A 21,761-nucleotide genomic window follows, 5' to 3' on the forward strand; every position below is an offset into this window, starting at 1 on the left:
ACCTGCCCAATTAGCAACTGCTGAGGCTTTAATTAGCAGGTCTCAGAGCAGAAAGAGTCAGATACAATCTGACCTGCAGAGAGAGAGCAGGTCTGTGTAGAGCAGCATCTAAACAATGTGCTAAAGGTTGGTGAAACCAAGGCTTATTTTTGATTTGTGTAGTTTATTACCCTGGTGAGTAAGGGACATTTCTTTATGTTTAGTTAGTGCTCAAATTTGAGCTAGGATTTATTTTGTAGATTTTCCTTTCTGTTGTGCTGCAGTTTTGAACAAACTGATTACTGTATGGATTTTGTGCACGCTATAAATAAACCACACCATTTTTGCACCAGATACTGTTGTTCTATGCCTGTTACCCTAGAGGACTGTGTTGCTTTGCCCATAAAGGTCACACCTACTACATTTGCTTGCTCAACCAATGCTTCATATGCTTTATTAGGGAATGTGGGGGTTGTTTGTTTTTCTCCTTTTTTTTTTTTTACATTTTTATAATGTCTGTCCAAACATGCTTGTCACAAGGCCCCTGGTGGCAATGGGTAATACTCCCGTAGATGCCCGAGAAGAGGGTCTTCACGTAAGAGGCCTTATTTATTTTTCACTATAAAAACGCCATTAAGGGGTGTTTGGTGTGTTTTCTCCTTTTTTTTTTTTTTTTAAACTACAATTCGCACATCTCACTATTCATGGGCTCCCAAGTTTACGTACATTTTTATTTTCGTATTACATTGCCTGATTATCATTTCCTGTATGATATAGCTTTTAACTAGATCAAGGTTCTCCACCTAGCAAAGGGTTAAACATGATTAAAATGATTAAAGGGACCAACCATTGATCAAACAGTTGTGTGGTCAAATGAAGCCTGGAGCTAACCAAACAGGTAACATGCTAGTGGACCTGTTGTTCTGGTAATTATATGCATATTGCACTAATACCAGATTGGCACATTTGTGTCACGTAACTTTAAGGAGTGACCAGTAGCTTAGGACATGAATGTTGATCCCTGAAGCAGTGCACATATTGTTCTAATGGTTTGCCTATTTGGACTGTCTGCTTTTTGTGTGACACAGTGCATAATGAATACTGAAAGTTAAAATGCAGACCAATTATTGACCTAAACTTGGAACTGTGATCATCAATGCTACTGCTGTGAGAGCCAGGGGATGTGTTATATAGAACTGTTAAGAGTATAATCTTGTTACGTAATGAAGTCACAGTGGAACGCACGGAAGTGCGCCGAACCGGAAGTGAAGACGGACAGGAAAATTTGACCGCGAAAAAAGATTGAACAAAACAGAAACAGCTGGGACACCCTTCATACTACAGATAGGAAGCCCAATGAAAAGAGGATCTTGTACCAACGCCCACCACACCACCAATGAACTCCCAGCTTGAGCATATTTAAGGGTTTGAGAGGGGAGGGGGAAAATAGGCTTATTTGTACACTTGATGTTTTTGACAGTGTATGTAAATTATATGTTTTAACTGAAATTTGATATTTGGTCCCTGAGGAAGTTTCCTAAGGGAGACGAAACGCGTAGGACCAGTAATATCATTTTATGATTTTATTTTTATACTTTAAAGCCAATAAATTTCCTTTTTTACCAACCATTGGGAGTGTGTGGACTTCCTAAATTTGGAATTGGCGTGGCAACCAAACAAAAGGAGGAACCCCCCTAACTACAGGGGAGGCAACCTGAGGGCTTGAAAAAAAACATCAATTTGTGAGTGCAACCTTGAAATATGAAATGAATATTTAAATCTAACTTTATTACACTATGTTGTATTTTATGCTTATATTCTAGTGATACAAGCTGAATCCCTGGTCGATTTTTAGTTTGCAATATTTGTATATGGTCACCAAGTTGGGAGGTGACTAAAGGAAAGCAAGTATCCGAAAAAGCTAAGTTTATATTGATATTTTCCACGGGTGAATAGGTGGAAGTTATACTTTATAATCTTGTTACGTCTTACCTTATGTCTCTTCGTTATATCTGCTTGTCTCTAGGATCATGTGTATTTTTGCAGGTCTAGAAATTTATACATTTCCAATATCATTCATGTGTTTTCAAATCCTAAAGCTGGCCAAAATGTAATATATTGTGTAAGTTTTCCAGATGAATAAATATTTTTGGAAACATTTTAAAAATGACTTAATATTTAGAAAAAACATATTTTAATATATTATTTTGATTTTTATTATGACATATTTTTGATATGTCAATATTTTGAAAAATTTTAAATGTTTATCCAAAAATATGAAATCATTACAAAAGCTTGCTCAAAAATATTACTTTGACTCTGTTAGACAGAGTTAGACATCTCCTATGTAGTAAATTGCAGCACAGGAATTCCATGTAAGGAAGAAGGAAGTACAACACATTCTATTGTTCAGGAAAGCAATGTGTAGCTACAATGGTTGCCAAATGTCTGGGTGCCAGGAGTCAGAAGATGATGAACAGAAAGTAGGAATTTGCTTGGACCAGGGATTGGGTACTCGAGAACTAGAGGCAGCAAGAACTCGACCTCTGGAACATTTTCCCATTAAACAGTTTGTCTCGTGGGTTTTTATAAGTCTTATCAATGTGGTGGTGTGGTTGTACCCAGAATGAAGTTGTGTCACTTCATGCAGAGTGTATCATATACATTGCTGTTTTAGAGCCTGTATGCTAATCGTAATTTGTAGGATCTGGGAATAATGTGCTTTCCAAGATACCGTAATATGCAATATGACACATGATTCCATGTAGAAGGATAGTCTTGTTAACACACTAACATTAACATCTTGCATGAAAGGGATTTCATCTATTTTACATGACATTATATATTGACATTTTACTTATATGCTACACAATTACTTGATACACAATGAAAGATTCAAAATTCACAACTGGCTTACAAAAGTGGTTATACAGTGCTACCAGATGCATGAAGCTTCAGCAAACTTTAGCAGAAAAAAACACTCACAGAATGTCGAGAGAATATAAGTATATACTGAATTCTAGACACTTTATCTAATACAAGTACCTTCCATGCTTAAATACAAAGGAAATATCTATTTTTCAGACATACATAATTATGTAATTATTATAATTATTATGCAGTTCTCCAAGTATGTATATTAAATTATTTTGCTTTTACCAATGATGAAAGAAGTATACCCAATTATCATATCTTTTATGGTCACATTAATTTGTGGAGTTCAACAACGAACGGGGCCACGGGCATGATTACAATTATGTAAACATGAAATATTAAATAATTCTTATATTGCCCTATAAGTATACTCCTATTTAAAACTTTCACTTTATGTTCCTATGAGTTTTGCATTTTATGTTACAGGATTGGCAACAGCACAAGATTTGTGGTCTAGCAAATTTTCAGGAGCTAGGGAATGTATTTTTACAAGCTTTCAGTGCGGCCTCTAAACAAAAATAAAATTATTTACGCGAATAGAAATATTTTGTGTGTGCTTATTTTCTTATTAAAATAATTTTATGACATGTTAGAGCACAGGCACGTGACCTGCAGGGACACACAGATTCGCGTTACACTAGAAAGGGTACAGCCGCATGACCCTCAAGAGACAAACACCTCATAGGAACGCGTCCACCTGATAACGTTGATAGGGGTCATGCCCCACAGCTGAATTTATGCTAGACTACAGAACAGCGATTATTCCAGGTATCTACCGAACTGCAAATATCTGGTGTTTATAATATGCCTTCTTTTTTGACTAATGTTGTCTCAATGTTTTGACGCCATGCCGATATTTATACAAAGACATTATCTGCTGAATTGTACCAGTGTTGTTCGAATTATCTCATCTCCTGTACTGAAATGTTATTTTCATCATAAAAAAAATAAAATATTAAATGAAAAAAAAAAATAGTTTTATGCCTCTGGGCATCTACTTCTAAAGGACAAATAAATGTTGGTTTGTTACGCCTTCTTGATTGTAACAGCAACTCGAAGTAAATTACTCTTTATGTTATTATACAAGAACAAATTGGGAGTGAAATTGATTCATTAGAACATGCATTCAGCTCTGTCAAATTCAGAAGTGCTATAATGGCCACGTTCAAAGACTAAAGAACGTTTAAATTTAAGATATTGGTGAAGATAGAACTGCGGACCCTTATAGCTTGCTGTCGGTCTAGTTTACTTTTGATAGTTTCTAACCAATGCAGATTGCTGTATAGGTTATTAAATGGCTGCATAAATAACAAGATTAAATTTGTTAGTAGACATGCTTCCTGAAATGAATAGATTTGGCTGGCATAGAACCCCACTTTTAAGTAATTATGAAAGTGTTTGATTCACCTGACAACGATACACTTGGCATAGAATCCCTAAGATCCGAATACGCTGGTATGAGGTCGTTGGAGCAGGCACTCTCAAATAGAGCACAATTGTCACTTACATTTGCTCAGGTAGCTAATGGAAGCAGGCAGAAAACCTCCATGGCTTTTTGATAGACTTATAAATAGTTTATTTATAAAAGTGCTGGTTTCATAATAGAAATCAGCACTTTTATAAACTGTGGTAAAATTAGGATACTCCTCACCAATAAAGTATTTCAATAAGCTGAAGTGCTTTATGGATGTGGAGTGGTCCTTTAAGGACTTAAAGGATGTAGGTTGTGTGTAACCTTAAAGATACAGATGTCCATATGATTAGAGCCAATCTCTCTTAGGTTACATTGAATGTGAGTGTTATTCTTACACCTGTTTACTTTTATTTTTTTGGTCACCAGAGTTGGGTTTGCTGCACTATTATTTTTCTTATATTTATCTATTCTTGGCAATTGGTGAGAATTATTTTCAGCAGCTTTCAGCAGATCTTTTTAACCTTTTATTATTCTAATTATTTTTAATGTGACATTTACTTTGTTTTAAGATTTTTTGGTGCCTTTTATGCTGCTTTATATATATATATATAATTTGTTATTGTATTTTTAGTAATGTTAAGCTTTCCAAGAAGAAAATGGATGCTCTTTGTTTTTTCTGACAAAAAGTGTGATTTTGGCTTTTTTGCAACATATTAACTCACTGAGAACACTTTTCTCTAAGTGGGTGATATTACCTGCTTTTACGTGATTTAATACTTGCTGAGAATTCTTTTGGTGCTTTTTGATTTAACATAATGTAGGTACATTGGAAAAAACCTTTTCTAATAAACACGAATTCCAATATTTTGCAAATAGATTCAGTACATTTTAGTGATAATTGTCACACTGGATGCTAATAAACATTATCATTAATATTGTTTTCTCCTACGCAGGAAACCAAGTGGATTCCAAAGTCTCTGAGAAATGGTTCAGGTCTACATTGGAGGTTTCCAGATTTTCAAAGACAATCACAACCAGGAAAAACAAATTATAATTCTGTTCCTCTCTGCAAGCCAAGCTCAGCTATGGACAACCAGAAGGAAGGAAGGGTCAGTCCAGAACAGGAAGCTGAGGAAATGGAGAATCAGTATGATGAGGTGCGGTTTATTATTCTTTGACAAAACATCACCTTTATATTATTATTTCAGAAAGAGCACCTGTAGCTATTCTGAAGTGTGAATACAATGCTATAATTTAAGTAAGTTCCCAGTCTGCCTAAATTGCATTTGTATTATTAGATAGTTAATGAAATACATATATAACTTTTTGTTTGTCTTTGTCTATCAATAGGAACTGCATTGAGACACTCCAATCACCATAACCGCTACCTAATACTGTAATGGTTATGATGAAAAGAAACACAGAAGTTTTGTTTTGTTTTTTTAGATATTTAAAATACTTAGCCCTGTAATTTAACCCCTGGGATGTTTCAAGTTCTGTCATGTGATGAGGCGCATGCATACCAACCTTTCTCCATACCCTGCTGCCTATGAAAAAGTGAATCCTCCTCAAATAACATTAGAAGCCACAGTTTGGGAGTGATGGTGCTGTGTTTTTTTTTAGAGTATATGAACCTTAGCCTCAGCAATATGTTTAAGTAGTTTTGTCTGGAGTTTAGCCATCAGCTTCTCAAATGTGTACACACCGAGCTATGCCAGTTTGTGTGAATGAATGAGTATAACATAGATGTCTATGTTGTATGTGTGTCTGTCAGTGTCTTAATTCAGGAGGTTGTATGTGATGTAGAATTATTAAAAATCTTTATTGAACTTGTATTGAATTATTGCACTAACTCCATCCTAACCTGATACTGTGACAAAACCCTCCATTTTGTCCTCATAACCTGACTTCTCCATTTCAAAACTACATTACATGACAGAATTTCCCAGCACAACTAACACAATAGACAAAGACTGTATTTTCCATAAAGACATGACTACCCAGGAACTGCTGAATTTCCCCTAACTCGCAACATAGTATAAAGACAAGGCCATGAGAACACTGTAGTAATGAAATGTTCTATTCATAAGAGACCTTGCACCTGACCACAAGACCTGACATCACTGACCGTGTAAAATGACGCTCAAGCCCCCCTTTCCACCAAGTAAATCTCATGCTAAGGGAAATGGCGCTTGAGCCCCTTGTCCCCACCCGTGTCCAAAACAATACCACCTCTCGGTGGGTGGACACGAAGCTAACCACTTAGTGTTTGAGCCAATTAATTATATTGATAGGTGGACACTAATCCAGACACTTAACAATTAATCCAATTAATGATGTTTATTTACTGATATCTTGATAATCAATGATGACGCAAAATGCCTCTTAAAAGGGCCTGCGAGCCCGCTCTTGCTTCACTTGCCAATAAATTTCCTCGAAGTTATTTTAACCTGAACTCCGTGTGTCAGACTGAATTACTTCAGCGTATATACGCAATTCAATTCTCTTTAATTTGGACAGGAACAGATAGACATTTAAACATTTTGGTTTACTGAAAAAGTACCATAACATATGCACCACCTCCCCTTCCCAATTTCCTAGCCCATTATTTCTTCCTACCTGCTACTGCTTTTTCTTATGCAAGTAAAACGTTCTTAACTCACTTTAAAAAATGTTACATTAAAAACATCAGCTTTGAAAAAGCATTTGTCAGTACAGTAATGCTATGCTAATCAGCTTCGGTATAGCTCTCTGTGTCTGAAATTTAACGTTTTATTCTCTGAGTGCTCTAGCTTTCATAAAACATAGAAGGACATGTAAAGACTACCTTCCTTAATTATATATATATATATATATATATATATATATATATATCAGTCAATTCGAAAAAACTTGACATTGGATGGAGCTTAAAGCATGTTTCTGTTTAGGTTGCCAATCAAATAATTGCTGTTTAGTGAATTAGTGAGTGCGCTAGATATGGTGTATGATTTTGACCCAGCAGCACCCTTATGAGTGTGCATGTTCAGGTGAGTACAACCTGAACATGCCCATTATGTTTAAATATATTTTGGAGTTCAGACCAACTCCATGGTTTTTCACCTCTATCTGTCACAGGTACCTCATTCCAGGGTTCTATTTAAAAGGACACTAAAGACACCCAGACCACTTCAGCTCATTGAAGTGGTCTGGACACACTGCCCCTATTGCACTTAGTGCTGCAATGTTAAACATTGCAGTTTCAGAGAAACTGCAATGTTTACAATGCAGCTCTAAGTCTGTCTCCAGTGGCTGTGTAGACAACCACTTGAGGCGCTTCCTGCATTCAAATGAACCGTAGATCTGGTATCTGATGCTGGATGTCCCCATGCTCTACATGAGGACATCCAGCATCAGATTTTTTTCCCCATAGGATAGCATTGATTCCAAATGCACGCGTGGCCCTCTCGCAGAACAGAGGAGGAGTCGGAGCCGTGACACAGCACCGAGGGACACCGGCGATGGGATAAGGTAAGTAAATAACGGGTTGGGGTTGAGGGAGCGGGAGGCAGAGGAAGTTATAGTGCCAGGAATACAGCTGTTAAAACTGTGTGCATATAATATGAAATGGACTTCATAAGTTAGTTCGCACTAGAGCACTAAAATACAGTGAAATTTACTGTGCCATATAGAACTATTGAAACCCTTACATGTATAAGACGTATCCTAGCAGACGATAATATAATTAGTCATGAATAGTGTTGTCGCGAACCCGAAATTTTCGGTTCGCGAACGGCGAACGCGAACTTCCGCAAATGTTCGCGAACCGGCGAACCGCGCAAACCGCCACTGACTTCAATGGGCAGGCGAATTTTAAAAACAACAGGGACTCTTTCTGGCCACAATAGTGATGGAAAAGTTGTTTCAAGGGGACTAACACCTGGACTGTGGCATGCCAGAGGGGGATCCATGGCAAAACTCCCATGGAAAATTGCACAGTTGATGCAGAGTCTGCTTTTAATCCATAAAGGGCAGAAATCACCTAACATTGACACCTGTCCTCAAAGCCCAGCCCTGATACACACTGACACAGAGCAGAATAGAGACTGTTCCCCCTACATAGGGTCACTTGGCAGATATGGATTGACACCTGTCCTCAAAACCCCTGATACACACTGACACAGAGCAGAATAGGGACTGTTCCCTGTCCACAGAGACCATGATACACACTGACACAGAGCAGAATAGGGACTGTTACCCCTACATAGGGTCACTTGGCAGATATGGATTGACACCTGTCCTCAAAACCCCTGATACACACTGACACAGAGCAGAATAGGGACTGTTCCCTGTCCACAGAGTCCATGATACACACTGACACAGAGCAGAATAGAGACTGTTCCCCGTCCACAGAGACCATGATACACACTGACACAGAGCAGAATAGGGACTGTTCCCTGTCCACAGAGACCATGATACACACTGACACATAGCAGAATAGAGACTGTTCCCCCTACATAGGGTCACTTGGCAGGTATGGATTGACACCTGTCCTCAAAGCCCCTGATACACACTGGGGGGAGCTACTGTCCTCCCCAACCCCTGCGCGGTGGGTGGGGGCCATAAATCACAATGGGGTGACCTACTGTCTTCCCCCCCTCGGCCCCCACCCCTGCGCGGTGGGTGGGGGCATAAATCACAATGGGACGGACCTACTGATAGGAGTGGAGTATTGTTCATATCAGTTTAATACCTTCCGCGTCTCCTATCAGTGGACGTGTAAATGGCAGAGATTTTTAATTGTTGAATCACCTCCCCTTTTTAGGCCAAGGTGGGAAGATGCTTAGACCAATTTTTGGTTTGGTTTTTGAAGCCACAGTGCTGCACCAGAGGGCCTAAAAATTAGGCATGTACACATGCCTGAAAAATTTGGTATTGTTGCAGCCGCTGCTGTAGCAGCGGCCAGAAAAATTGATGTTTGTTTCACAGGCAGAAAGTGCCCTAAAACATGGCGGCTTGAACCCTAGTTGGTGGCGGATAAGTCACGCAAGTCAAACGTCATTCGGAGCTAAAATACAGCAGCGTGTGGACCATTTTTAGCCCAAGGCAGCTCATCTCATCAGGCCTTTTTTAAGCGAATGTATCGCCCAGTGTCAGTCCCTTCGGGATCCATCCCTCATTCATCTTAATAAAGGTGAGGTAATCTAGACTTTTTTGACCTAGGCGACTTCTCTTCTCAGTGACAATACCTCCTGCTGCACTGAAGGTCCTTTCTGACAGGACACTTGAAGCGGGGCAGGCCAGAAGTTCTATCGCAAATTGGGATAGCTCAGGCCACAGGTCAAGCCTGCACACCCAGTAGTCAAGGGGTTCATCGCTCCTCAGAGTGTCGATATCTGCAGTTAAGGCGAGGTAGTCTGCTAGCTGTCGGTCGAGTCGCTCTCTGAGGGTGGATCCCGAAGGGCTGTGGCGATGCATAGGACTTAAAAAGGTCTGCATGTCCTCCATCAACAACACGTCTTTAAAGAATCCTGTCCTTGCCGGCGTGGTCGTGGGAGGAGGAGGAGGATGACTTCCACCTCTCCCCCTGTTAGATTCCCGTTGTGCTGTGACATCACCTTTATACGCTGTGTAAAGCATACTTTTTAATTTATTTTGCAAATGCTGCATCCTTTCCGACTTGTTGTAATTCGGTAACATTTCCGCCACTTTCTGCTTATACCGGGGGTCTAGTAGCGTGGACACCCAGTACAGGTCGTTCTCCTTCAGCCTTTTTATACGAGGGTCCCTCAACAGGCAGGACAGCATGAAAGACCCCATTTGCACAAGGTTGGATGCCGAGCTACTCATTTCCTGTTCCTCCTCCTCACTGATGTCATTGAAGGTATGTTCTTCCCCCCAGCCACGTACAACATCACGGGTACCAGATAGGTGACAACGAGCACCCTGGGATGCCTGTTGTGTTTGGTCTTGCTCCTCCTCCTCCTCCTCAAAGCTACAATCCTCCTCTGACTCCTCTTCCTCACAATCCTCTTCCAGCGTTGCCGCAGGTCCAGCAAGCGATGCTGATAAGGCTGTTTCTGGTGGTGATGGTGACCACAACTCTTCCTCTTCCTCTTCACGCTCATCTACAGCCTGATCCAGCACTCTTCGCAGGGCACGCTCCATGAAGAAAACAAATGGTATGATGTCGCTGATGGTGCCTTCGTTGCGACTGACTAGGTTTGTACTAGCACCTCGGTCATACAAATATTCATTAACAGCTTTTTCTTGTTGGAGCAGGCGGTCGAACATTAGGAGTGTTGAATTCCAACGTGTAGGGCTGTCGCAAATCAAGCGCCTCACTGGCATGTTGTTTCGCCGCTGGATATCGGCAAAGTGAGCCATGGCCGTGTAGGAACGCCTGAAATGGCCACACACCTTCCTGGCCTGCTTCAGGACGTCCTGTAAGCCTGTGTACTTATGCACAAAGCGTTGTACGATCAGATTACACACATGTGCCATGCACGGCACATGTGTCAACTTGCCCAACTTCAATGCCGCTATCAAATTTTTTCCGTTGTCACACACCACTTTGCTGATATCCAGTTGCTGCGGAGTCAGCCACTTTTCCACCTGTGCGTTCAGGGCGGACAGGAGTGCTTGTCCGGTGTGACTCTCTGCTTTCAAGCAAGTCAAACCCAAGGCGGCGTGACACTGCCGTATCCGGGATGTGGAATAGTACCTGGGGAGCTGGGGGGGTGCCGTTGATGTGGAGCAAGAAGCAGCGGCACAAGAGGACTCAGCCGAGGAGGTTATGGAAGAGGATGGAGTAGGAGGAGTAGAGGAGGTGGCAGCAGGACTGCCTGCAATTCGTGGCGGTGTCACCAACTCCTCTCCAATGCCACGCATTCCTTGCTTGTCAGCCGTCAGCAGGTTTACCCAATGCACAGTGTAGGTGATATACCTGCCCTGACCATGCTTTGCAGACCAGGTATCAGTGGTCAGATGGACCCTTGCCCCAACACTTTGTGCCAGACATGCCATGACTTCCTTTTGCACAATCGAGTACAAGTTGGGGATTGCCTTTTGTGAAAAGAAATTCCGGCCGGGTACCTTCCACTGCGGTGTCCCAATAGCTACAAATTTTTTGAACGCCTCAGACTCAACCAGATTGTATGGTAGAAGCTGGCGGGCTAATAGTTCGGACAAGCCAGCTGTCAGACCCTGGGCAAGGGGGTGACTTGGTGACATTGGCTTCTTACGCTCAAACATGTCCTTGACAGACACATGACTGTGGGCAGATGAGCGGGAACTGCTCAAGGCGGGAGACGGAGTGGCGGATGGTTGAGAGGGGGCAAGAAGGACAGCAGTGGTTGACGTGGCTGAAGATGCTGGACCAGGAGGAGGATGGCGGCTTAGAGTAGGCGTGCTGCTTGTACTCATGTGTTGATCCCATAGGCGTTTGTGATGTGAGATCATGTGCCTACGCAAAGCAGTTGTACCTAGGTGGGTGTTGGACCTCCCATGACTCAGTTTCCTTTGGCACAGGTTGCAAATGGCATCGCTGTTGTCAGAGGCAGACACACACAAAAAACGCCACACTGCTGAGCTCTGCAATGACGGCATTCTGGTGGTGGACACAGCATGCGTTGATTGGCGTGCTGTCGGGCTGACCCCGGGTGCCGATGCATGCTGTCTGACTGTGCCACTAGCTCCTTGCGACGACCCCCCCCTGCTTCCAACTCGTCTCCTCCTCCTCTCGTTCTCCCCATCTGAACTTTCGCCCTGTTCTTCTTCTTGCCGAGCGGGCACCCACGTGACATCCATGGACGCATCGTCATCATCAACCGCTTCGCTTGTATCTGACAACTCAGAAAAGGAAGCAGCAGCGGGTACAACATCATCATCATCACACCGTACCTCCATGTGTTTAATGCTGCCTGCCTGAGACATATCCCTGTTATCTACATCCTCTAGCAATAATGGTTGCGCATCACTCATTTCTTCAAACGGGTGTGTGAATAACTCCTCTGACATACCAAGTAAAGCGGCTGTGGTGCTAGTTTTGGTGGTGGCGGCAGGCGGGTGAGTGCTATCTTGAGAGGTGCCTGAAGCTAAGCTGGAGGAGGATGGTGCGTCAAGGTTCCGAGCGGAGGCTGTAGAAGATTGGGTGTCCTGTGTTAGCCAGTCAACTATGTCCTCAGAACTTTTCAAGTTCAGGGTACGTGGCTTCAGAAAACTGGGCATTATTCTAGGGCAAAAGGGAATCACAGCACCACGACCACGACGGCCCCTGCGGGGTGGCCTGCCTCTGCCTGTCATTTTTTTGGGGATTAGTGGTACTATGCGTGCAAGCTACTGTGAGACCAGATATGATTGGCAATGTGAACTGTAACAGTTCTGCAGAGCACACACTGTAGGCCTAAGACACCCGCTTGAAGACAAGTAACTGCTATTCAATCTATAACAGTGAAAAATAAATTTTGGTTTTAAAAGCACGCTATAGAGACACCAGATATGATTGGCAATGTGCACTGGAACAGTTCTGCAGAGCACACACTGTAGGCCTGAGACACCCGCTTGAAGACAAGTAACTGTTATTCAATCTATAACAGTGAAAAATAAATTTTGGTTTTAAAAGCACGCTATAGAGACACCAGATATGATTGGCAATGTGCACTGGAACAGTTCTGCAGAGCACACACTGTAGGCCTGAGACACCCGCTTGAAGACAAGTAACTGCTATTCAATCTATAACAGTGAAAAATAAATTTTGGTTTTAAAAGCACACTATAGAGACACCAGATATGATTGGCAATGTGCACTGGAACAGTTCTGCAGAGCACACACAGTAGGCCTGAGACACCCGCTTGAAGACAAGTAACTGCTATTCAATCTATAACAGTGAAAAATAAATTTTGGTTTTAAAAGCACGCTATAGAGACACCAGATATGATTGGCAATGTGCACTGGGACAGTTCTGCAGAGCACACACTGTAGGCCTGAGACACCCGCTTGAAGAAAAGTAACTGCTATTCAATCTATAACAGTGAAAAACAAATTTTGGTTTTAAAAGCACGCTATAGAGACACCAGATATGATTGGCAATGTGCACTGGAACAGTTCTGCAGAGCACACGCTGAAGGAAGGACTGACAGAGCCGCTTGAAGACAAGTAACTGCTATTCAATCTATAACAGTGAAAAACTAATTTTGGTTTTAAAAGCACGCTATAGAGACACCAAATATGATTGGCAACTGTCAAAGCACGCTGGAACAGGTCTACAGAGCACACGCTGAAGTAGGCCTGACACCCAGACGCTTGCAGACAACTAACTGATCTTCTATTACAGTGAAAAAAAATGATTTCTTTAAAATCTAAAGCTTAAGCTATTGTTAAAACAGATATGAGTGGTGGCACTGACTGTGCAAATGGGCAAGGCATCCAACCTGACACAGAAGCTGGCAGGCAGGCAACTGCTCTTCTATTACAGTGAAAACAAATTATTTATTTTAAATCTAAAGCTTAACCAATTGTTAAAACAGATATGAGTGGTGGCACTGGGCAAGTGGGCACAGTATCCAATGTGAACCTCACACAGAAGCTGGCAGGCAGGCAACTGCTCTTCTATTACAGTGAAAAAAAAAAATTATTTTAAATGTAAAGCTTAACCAATTGTTAAAACAGATATGAGTGGTGGCACTGGGCAAGTAGGCACAGTATCCAATGTGAACCTCACACAGAAGCTGGCAGGCAGGCAACTGCTCTTCTATTACAGTGGAAACAAAATTTTGGTTGTAAAAGCACGCTATAGAGACACCAGATATGAGTGGCAACTGTCAAAGTACGCTGGCAGGGTTGTGCAGGGCACACGCTGAAGGAAGGCCTGACAGAGCCGCTTGAAGGACACTGACTGTCTGCTATTAGCTTACACTGGAAACCTTTTTTCTTTGTAAAAGCATGCTAAAGAGACACCAGATATGATTGGCAACTGTCAAAGCACGCTGGCACAGGTCTGCAGAGCACACGCTGAAGTAGGCCTGACACCCAGACGCTTGCAGACAACTAACTGATCTTCTATTACAGTGAAAAAAAATGATTTCTTTAAAATCTAAAGCTTAAGCTATTGTTAAAACAGATATGAGTGGTGGCACTGACTGTGCAAATGGGCAAGGCATCCAACCTGACACAGAAGCTGTCAGGCAGGCAACTGCTCTTCTATTACAGTGAAAACAAATTATTTATTTTAAATCTAAAGCTTAACCAATTGTTAAAACAGATATGAGTGGTGGCACTGGGCAAGTGGGCACAGTATCCAATGTGAACCTCACACAGAAGCTGGCAGGCAGGCAACTGCTCTTCTATTACAGTGAAAAAATTTTTTTATTTTAAATGTAAAGCTTAACCAATTGTTAAAACAGATATGAGTGGTGGCACTGGGCAAGTAGGCACAGTATCCAATGTGAACCTCACACAGAAGCTGGCAGGCAGGCAACTGCTCTTCTATTACAGTGAAAAAAATATTTATTTAAAATCTAAAGCTTAACCAATTGTTAAAACAGATATGAGTGGTGGCACTGACTGTGCAAATGGGCAAGGCATCCAACCTGACACAGAAGCTGGCAGGCAGGCAACTGCTCTTCTATTACAGTGAAAAAAAATTATTTATTTTAAATCTAAAGCTTAACCAATTGTTAAAACAGATATGAGTGGTGGCACTGGGCAAGTGGGCACAGTATCCAATGTGAACCTCACACAGAAGCTGGCAGGCAGGCAACTGCTCTTCTATTACAGTGAAAAAAATTATTTATTTAAAATCTAAAGATTAACCAATTGTTAAAACAGATATCAGTGGTGGCACTGACTGTGCAAATTGGCAAGGCATCCAACCTGACACAGAAGCTGACAGGCAGGCAACTGCTCTTCTATTACAGTGAAAACAAATTATTTATTTTAAATCTAAAGCTTAACCAATTGTTAAAACAGATATGAGTGGTGGCACTGGGCAAGTGGGCACAGTATCCAATGTGAACCTCACACAGAAGCTGGCAGGCAGGCAACTGCTCTTCTATTACAGTGAAAAAAAAACATTTATTTTAAATGTAAAGCTTAACCTATTGTTAAAACAGATATGAGTGGTGGCACTGGGCAAGTAGGCACAGTATCCAATGTGAACCTCACACAGAAGCTGGCAGGCAGGCACCTGCAATTACATTACACAGGAAAAAAAAAAAAAAAAAGCAGCCTGATGTTATAGCCCTAAAAAGGGCTTTTTGGGGTGCTGTCCTTACAGCAGAGATCAGATGAGTCCTTCAGGATTGTAGTGGACACTGAATACCCTAGCCTAGCTATCAATTTCCCTATCTAATCAGCAGCAGCTAAACTTTCCCTCCTCTCACTAAGCATGCATCTTCCGAATGAATCGAAAATGGATGCTGGGAGGGAGGTTGGAGGGTGTGGAAGGGAGGGAGTGCTGCTGATTGGCTGGAATGTGTCTGCTGACCGAGAGGCACAGGGTCAAAGTTTGCCCAATGATGACGAATAGGGGGCGGATCGAACTGCGCATGTGTCCGCCCGCCGCGGCGAACGCGAACACGCTAATTTCGCCGGGAACTGTTCGCCGGCGGACAGTTCGGTACATCACTAGTCATGAAACTAAGTTTATCTTACCTTTTTATTTATTTGAAACTTTACAAAGAAAAACTTAATTGTTTATTCATTCGTTCGTCACGATTCCTGGTATTGATGGAGGCAGTAGTTGAAGCAGTAAATGAAACAATGATGGCAGAAAAAATAGAATGGTAATAGTGAGTATTTACAATATATATATATATATATATATATATATATATATTTAAATATACACAATAGTAGGACCTACTTGAACAATTGGTTATTGTGCACAAATAAATGAAATCTCATTAGCATGGTTTAGAATGACTCAGTAGCCATTTACTAGACTTGCAATATGTTAGGAGATCACTTGGTAGGGTGATCTGTTTTGCTTACACACTAAAGGCAGCAGACAGACTTGGATACTGGCAGCTTTTGGCAGATTGAATGAGAATAAGGCAACTGAGAGGTTTTATGTGAATAGTCAATTTGTACAAAGTATGTGGGTGAACAGGCTCTTTTGGAATGAGTGAATATATCAGATGAGTAATAATGGTGTTTATTGTGAGTGGAGACTTGAAAGGAATGCCCACAATAATATTACAATGGAAGAATGGATAATCTGGGAGTATGATTGTTATTAGTTCACTAGGATCTGACAGTGGAGTTACAACTATGCTCAGAGATAATCAGAGCGTGTACACAGGTAGCATTGGATGAGGTCTGAATCAAGGAAGGCAGCAGGCATGAAAGGGTGATTCGAGAGTGAACTCAGGAATGAAAACCAGGGTCAGGAGTCAACAATGGAGCACAATGACAATCCGAGAGACTCGTGAGAGAGTAGTCAACACCATAATAAAGGTCTGAAGCCAAGGATCAAAAGGTCTATGGGTTTCCTTGGGCCCACAATAACTAAGGCTGTAAGGCAATCAAGGTTACACAAGGAGAGGGTGACTCAATAATGGACCAAAGAGTCAAGCCAGTAGCATTGGTCAAAAAAGAAATTCATTGTTATTGCTTTGTTGTTAGTATATTTAGTTAAAAAATCCAATTCAAACTCTGGATTTTCTCTTTTTTAGCCTATTCTATTAATATATCCTCTTTTTTAAATATATCTATCTCCTTTTCTGTTCTTTAGAGCAAATACCTTACATAATGTCTATTTAAAAACGTATTGTTTAAAATATTGATCTGTTTTGTTTTTTTAAATCTTCATAATTTGTGCAATTGTGTTTTAGCCTCATTTGTTGTCTTTTGGGAATATTTTGTATCCATTTTGGATGGTGGCAACTCAATGAATAAATTGCCATCTGTGAGTTTAAAAAAAGTTTTATCGCACACTTTCCCATCATCAATAAAAAATTTTAATTAAAAAATTAGTAGACTCCTTACTAATCTCTTCTGTCAGGCCATGAGAATTGTCATTAATATACATTATAATTTTTTTCTAAGTCTGACATGCTACCCTTCCAGATAATAAGGACATTGTTCAAATAACATTTCACAGTACCGGTTTGCCCCAAAAGGGTTATTAGTCAAGTTGTCCTTGGACTCCCAATCTGCTATGAAAATATTGGTGTTGCTGGGGACAAACATAGTACCCAGAGCAATCAGGAACAATTGAAGGAGCACACTTCAAACTAGATTAGAGATTTTTTTTGTTAAAATAAAATCTATATACTTGAAGATAACGAGTCCTGTTTGATCTTAATTATGTATTGTACAATATCAGGCTTAGCTTTTCGTGTGCACATGCGCAGTCTCCTACCTAAATGCATACACATAAAGATAGAATCTGCAATGTGTGAAAGAGCACTTTTGACTTTGTCAATAAAGCATACATATTATATAGCCTTAATCCTTTAACCCCTTCCCGCCGTTACGACGTGCTATGCCGTCACGCTTTAAGTGGGCTTTAAAGCCGTTGCGACGGCATAGCACGCCGTAACGGCTTTGAGCCCTGGAGCGCCCGGGATACTTACCTTCCCGGTGCTCCGCTTCTGAGCCCTCCCACGGCAAATCAGGCCCCCGGGGGCCATGTGATCGCTCTCAAAGAGCGATCACATGGCCCCCTATAGCTGGCGGTGGATCTGCCAGCAGGGGGACTGCCTAAAATATCAGACAGTCCCCCTGCTGGTGGGAAGTATAAAAAAAAATTATTAGACAGGTTATAAAATAAATTAAATGTATTTATATATATATATAATATATGTATATATTATATATATAATATATATGTATATTATATATATTTAACGTCATACATAGTGTATTTTAATACTAATATAAGTACATATATTAGTATTAAAATACACTTAGAATGACGTTACATATATAATATACATATATTATATAATAAATATATATACATATATTATATATATAAATACGTATAATTACAATAATAAATAAATAAAATAATAAAATGAATAAATAAAATATTGAAACAAAATTTTATATTTTATATACATATGTAATTTCATTCTAACTGTATTTTGTTATTAATATATATATATATATATTGGTAACAAAATACACTTAGAATGACATTCTATATATATCTATCTATATATATAAAATGCAAATAACCGCAAATATATACCGTATTTATCGGCGTATAACACGCACTTTTTTCCCCTGAAAATAGGGGGGAAATCGTGGGTGCGTGTTATACGCCGATATCCCATAATTACTTACCTGTCCTGAAGCGTGGGCCGGCTTCACAGCTTGCACCGCGGTACAGGAACTTTAATTTCATGTTCCGGTTTCCGGCGGGACTGAAAGGAAGTGTGCACAAGTGTGCACAAGTGTGCACACTTCCTTTCAGTCCCGCCGGAAACCGGAACATGAAATTAAAGTTCCTGTACCGCGGTGCAAGCTGTGAAGCCGGCCCACGCTTCAGGACAGGTAAGTAATTATGGGAGGGGAAGTACACTATAGGAGGGGAGGGGGGGAAGTACACTATGGGAGGGGAGGGGGGGGAAGTACACTATGGGAGGGGAGGGGGGAAGTACACTATGGGAGGGGGGGAGAGAATACTATGGGAGGGGGGGAGAGAATACTATGGGAGGGGAGGGGAAGAATACTATGGGAGGGGAGGGGGAAAATACTATGGGAGGGGGGAGAATACTATGGGAGGGGAGGGGGGGAGAATACTATGGGAGGGGAGGGGGGGAGAATACTATGGGAGGGGAGGGGGGAATACTATGGGAGGGGAGGGGGGAGAATACTATGGGAGGGGAGGTGGGAGAATACTATGGGAGGGGAGGGGGGAGAATACTATGGGAGGGGAGGGGGGGAGAATACTATGGGAGGGGAGGGGGAGAATACTATGGGAGAGGAGGGGGGGAGAATACTATGGGAGGGGAGGGGAGGGGGAGAATACTATGGGAGAGGAGGGGGGGAGAATACTATGGGAGGGGAGGGGGGGGAGAATACTATGGGAGGGGAGGGGGGGAGAATACTATGGCGGGGGAGAATACTATGGGAGGGGGGGGAATACTATGGGAGGGGAGGGGGGGAGAATACTATGGGAGGGGAGGGGGGAGAATACTATGGGAGGGGAGGGGGGGAGAATACTATGGGAGGGGAGGGGGAGAATACTATGGGAGAGGAGGGGGGAGAATACTATGAGAGGGGAGGGGGGGAGAATACTATGGGAGGGGAGGGAGGGGAGGGAGGGGAGAATACTATGGCAGGGGAGGGGGAGAATACTATGGGAGGGGAGGGGGGAGAATACTATGGGAGGGGGGGAGAATACTATGGGAGGGGGGGAATACTATGGAAAGGGGGGGACACTATGGGTTGAGGGGGGAACACTATGGGATGAGGGGGGATACTATGGGATGAGGGGGGAATACTATGGGATGAGGGGGGAATACTATGGGATGAGGGGGGAATACTATGGGATGAGGGGGGGGGGATACTATGGGAGGGGGGAAATTTCCTGGAATTTCTTTCTAAAAATGAGGTACGTGTTATACGCCGGTGCGTGTTATACGCCGATAAATACGGTATATATAGATAAATACATTTAATTACATAAAAGATTACATTAGTATACACGTAGAATTTAAATACCTATAAATGCATATATATTAAAATTCTACGTGTATATTTAAGTAATCTTTTAACATAATTAGGTGTTTTGATTAATTAAAATTTGATTGACATACCTGACAACACAGGGAGAAAGTTCTGAGAATTTAATTCGCAAGCACTATATTTGACCCTGTAACTCTCCAAGACAACATAAAACCTGTACATGGGGGGTACTGTTTTACTCGGGAGACTTCGCTGAACTCAAATTGTTTCAAATTGGTAAATTGTATTACAACGATGATATTTTAAGTAAAAGTGACGTTTTTTGCATTTTTTACAAACGAACGGCACTTTTATGGACTATATTATTGTTGTAATATGTTTTACTGTTTTAAAACACTAATATTTGTGTTTAGTGAAGAATAACAGTATAACCGAGAATAACAGTACCCCCCATGTACAGGTTTCATGGTGTTTTGGAAAGTTAGAGAGTCACATATAAGGCTTGCATTTCATTTTTTTGACATTGAAATTTGCCAGATTGGTTATGTTGCCTTTGAGAGCGTATGGTAGCCCAGGAATGAGAATTACCCCCATGATGGCATACCATTTGCAAAAGTAGACAACCCAAGGTATTGCAAGTGGGGTATGTCCAGTCTTTCTTAGTAGCCACTTAGTCACAAACACTGGCCAAATATTTGTTTTTTGCTTTTTTTTTTTTTTTTTTTTTCCTTTTCATAGCGCATATAATGAATTCTTACATTCCCGCCTCGCCACAACAGCGATTTTGGGCGTAGTGTGGTACATAGTCATGTAGTTTTATGTTGCGCCATTAGGGGTGTTATTCAACTGAGTTACATTTGTCCTGTCCGAAGACAGATCTTTACATGCATTAACTTATAGCCATCTATAGATGTCATATATACAAGTCATTGTGGTATAATAATGAGGGAACAATATTCCTCTGAACATTGGTGTACAGTGAGAAATAAACAGGCATAAAATACATAAACAAATCAACAAAATCAGATTGGTAAGTTATTCTCTTGGTGTGCTGTACCAGTTTGCTCGTTATCATGTTAAGTGGCCTGTAGGTATGGGGTTATGTGGGTGCCATGGGTGGGACAGTTGCTTCATCTGACCTCCTCCTCCTCCCTGGTATACAAGATCTGTTGTTGATTTACCGTTAGGTTCAAAAAGGCCCTAGAGAGTTAAGTGTCGGTGCCATAAGAGTCTGGGTGGGTCTACGTGTGTGACCAAGTGGGTGTGGTCTGTATCAGTCCCTGATCCCCCCCCTTGTCGTGGTAGGTTGGTGGAGCCCATCTGGTCCCCATGTGCCCTGCTAGTCCGTAAGGTTCAGCCATGATAAGGGTCGGTGTGGTAAAAGCCTACTGAATAAAGACATGCGTACCGGTAGTTACGGCCTTAGGTTCAGAGTAACGTTAAGATAAGAGGAAATAAAATAAAATAAAATAAAAAAGACATCAATTAAAAGTAAAACATCAATTAGGCTTAGAGTACATCAACTATTGGGAGCACTCTGAGGGGTTAATGCGGGTAACATTTCTCCTTATGCAAGTCCCTAAAACCAGTCCCAGGTGTGCTATCGTGAGTGTTCGTTGTCTGTCCCTCCTTATCTTCCCTGCTGGGTTCCTCCTGGTTTGAGTGTCTTATGGAGGGTCTTGTCGGGCTATTGTTTGCACGTCCCTGGTTGGTCTAGGTCCGAGTTTCTTCTTCCATGTGGGGTTCACGGTCGACTGGGTTACTGCCGGCTGTTGTTCTTCTGGGAGCGGTGCTGGCAGATCAAGGCCCCTCAGGA

The 21,761-nt window shown here is 41.6% G+C and overlaps 1 protein-coding gene across 1 annotated transcript in view; it reads left to right on the forward strand.

Moving 5' to 3' along the window:
- The first annotated feature begins 505 nt into the window (after positions 1–505).
- LOC134586234 (uncharacterized) overlaps positions 506–21,761 on the forward strand; it is a 167,505-nt gene continuing 146,249 nt past the window's right edge. The window contains exons 1-2 of the mRNA XM_063441730.1: positions 506–574; positions 5,281–5,484. Coding sequence (XP_063297800.1) covers positions 506–574; positions 5,281–5,484 — 273 coding nt within the window. The remainder of the gene's footprint in view (positions 575–5,280; positions 5,485–21,761) is intronic.

Source organism: Pelobates fuscus, chromosome 2, assembly GCF_036172605.1.
Source record: "Pelobates fuscus isolate aPelFus1 chromosome 2, aPelFus1.pri, whole genome shotgun sequence".
Lineage (NCBI taxonomy): Eukaryota > Metazoa > Chordata > Amphibia > Anura > Pelobatidae > Pelobates > Pelobates fuscus.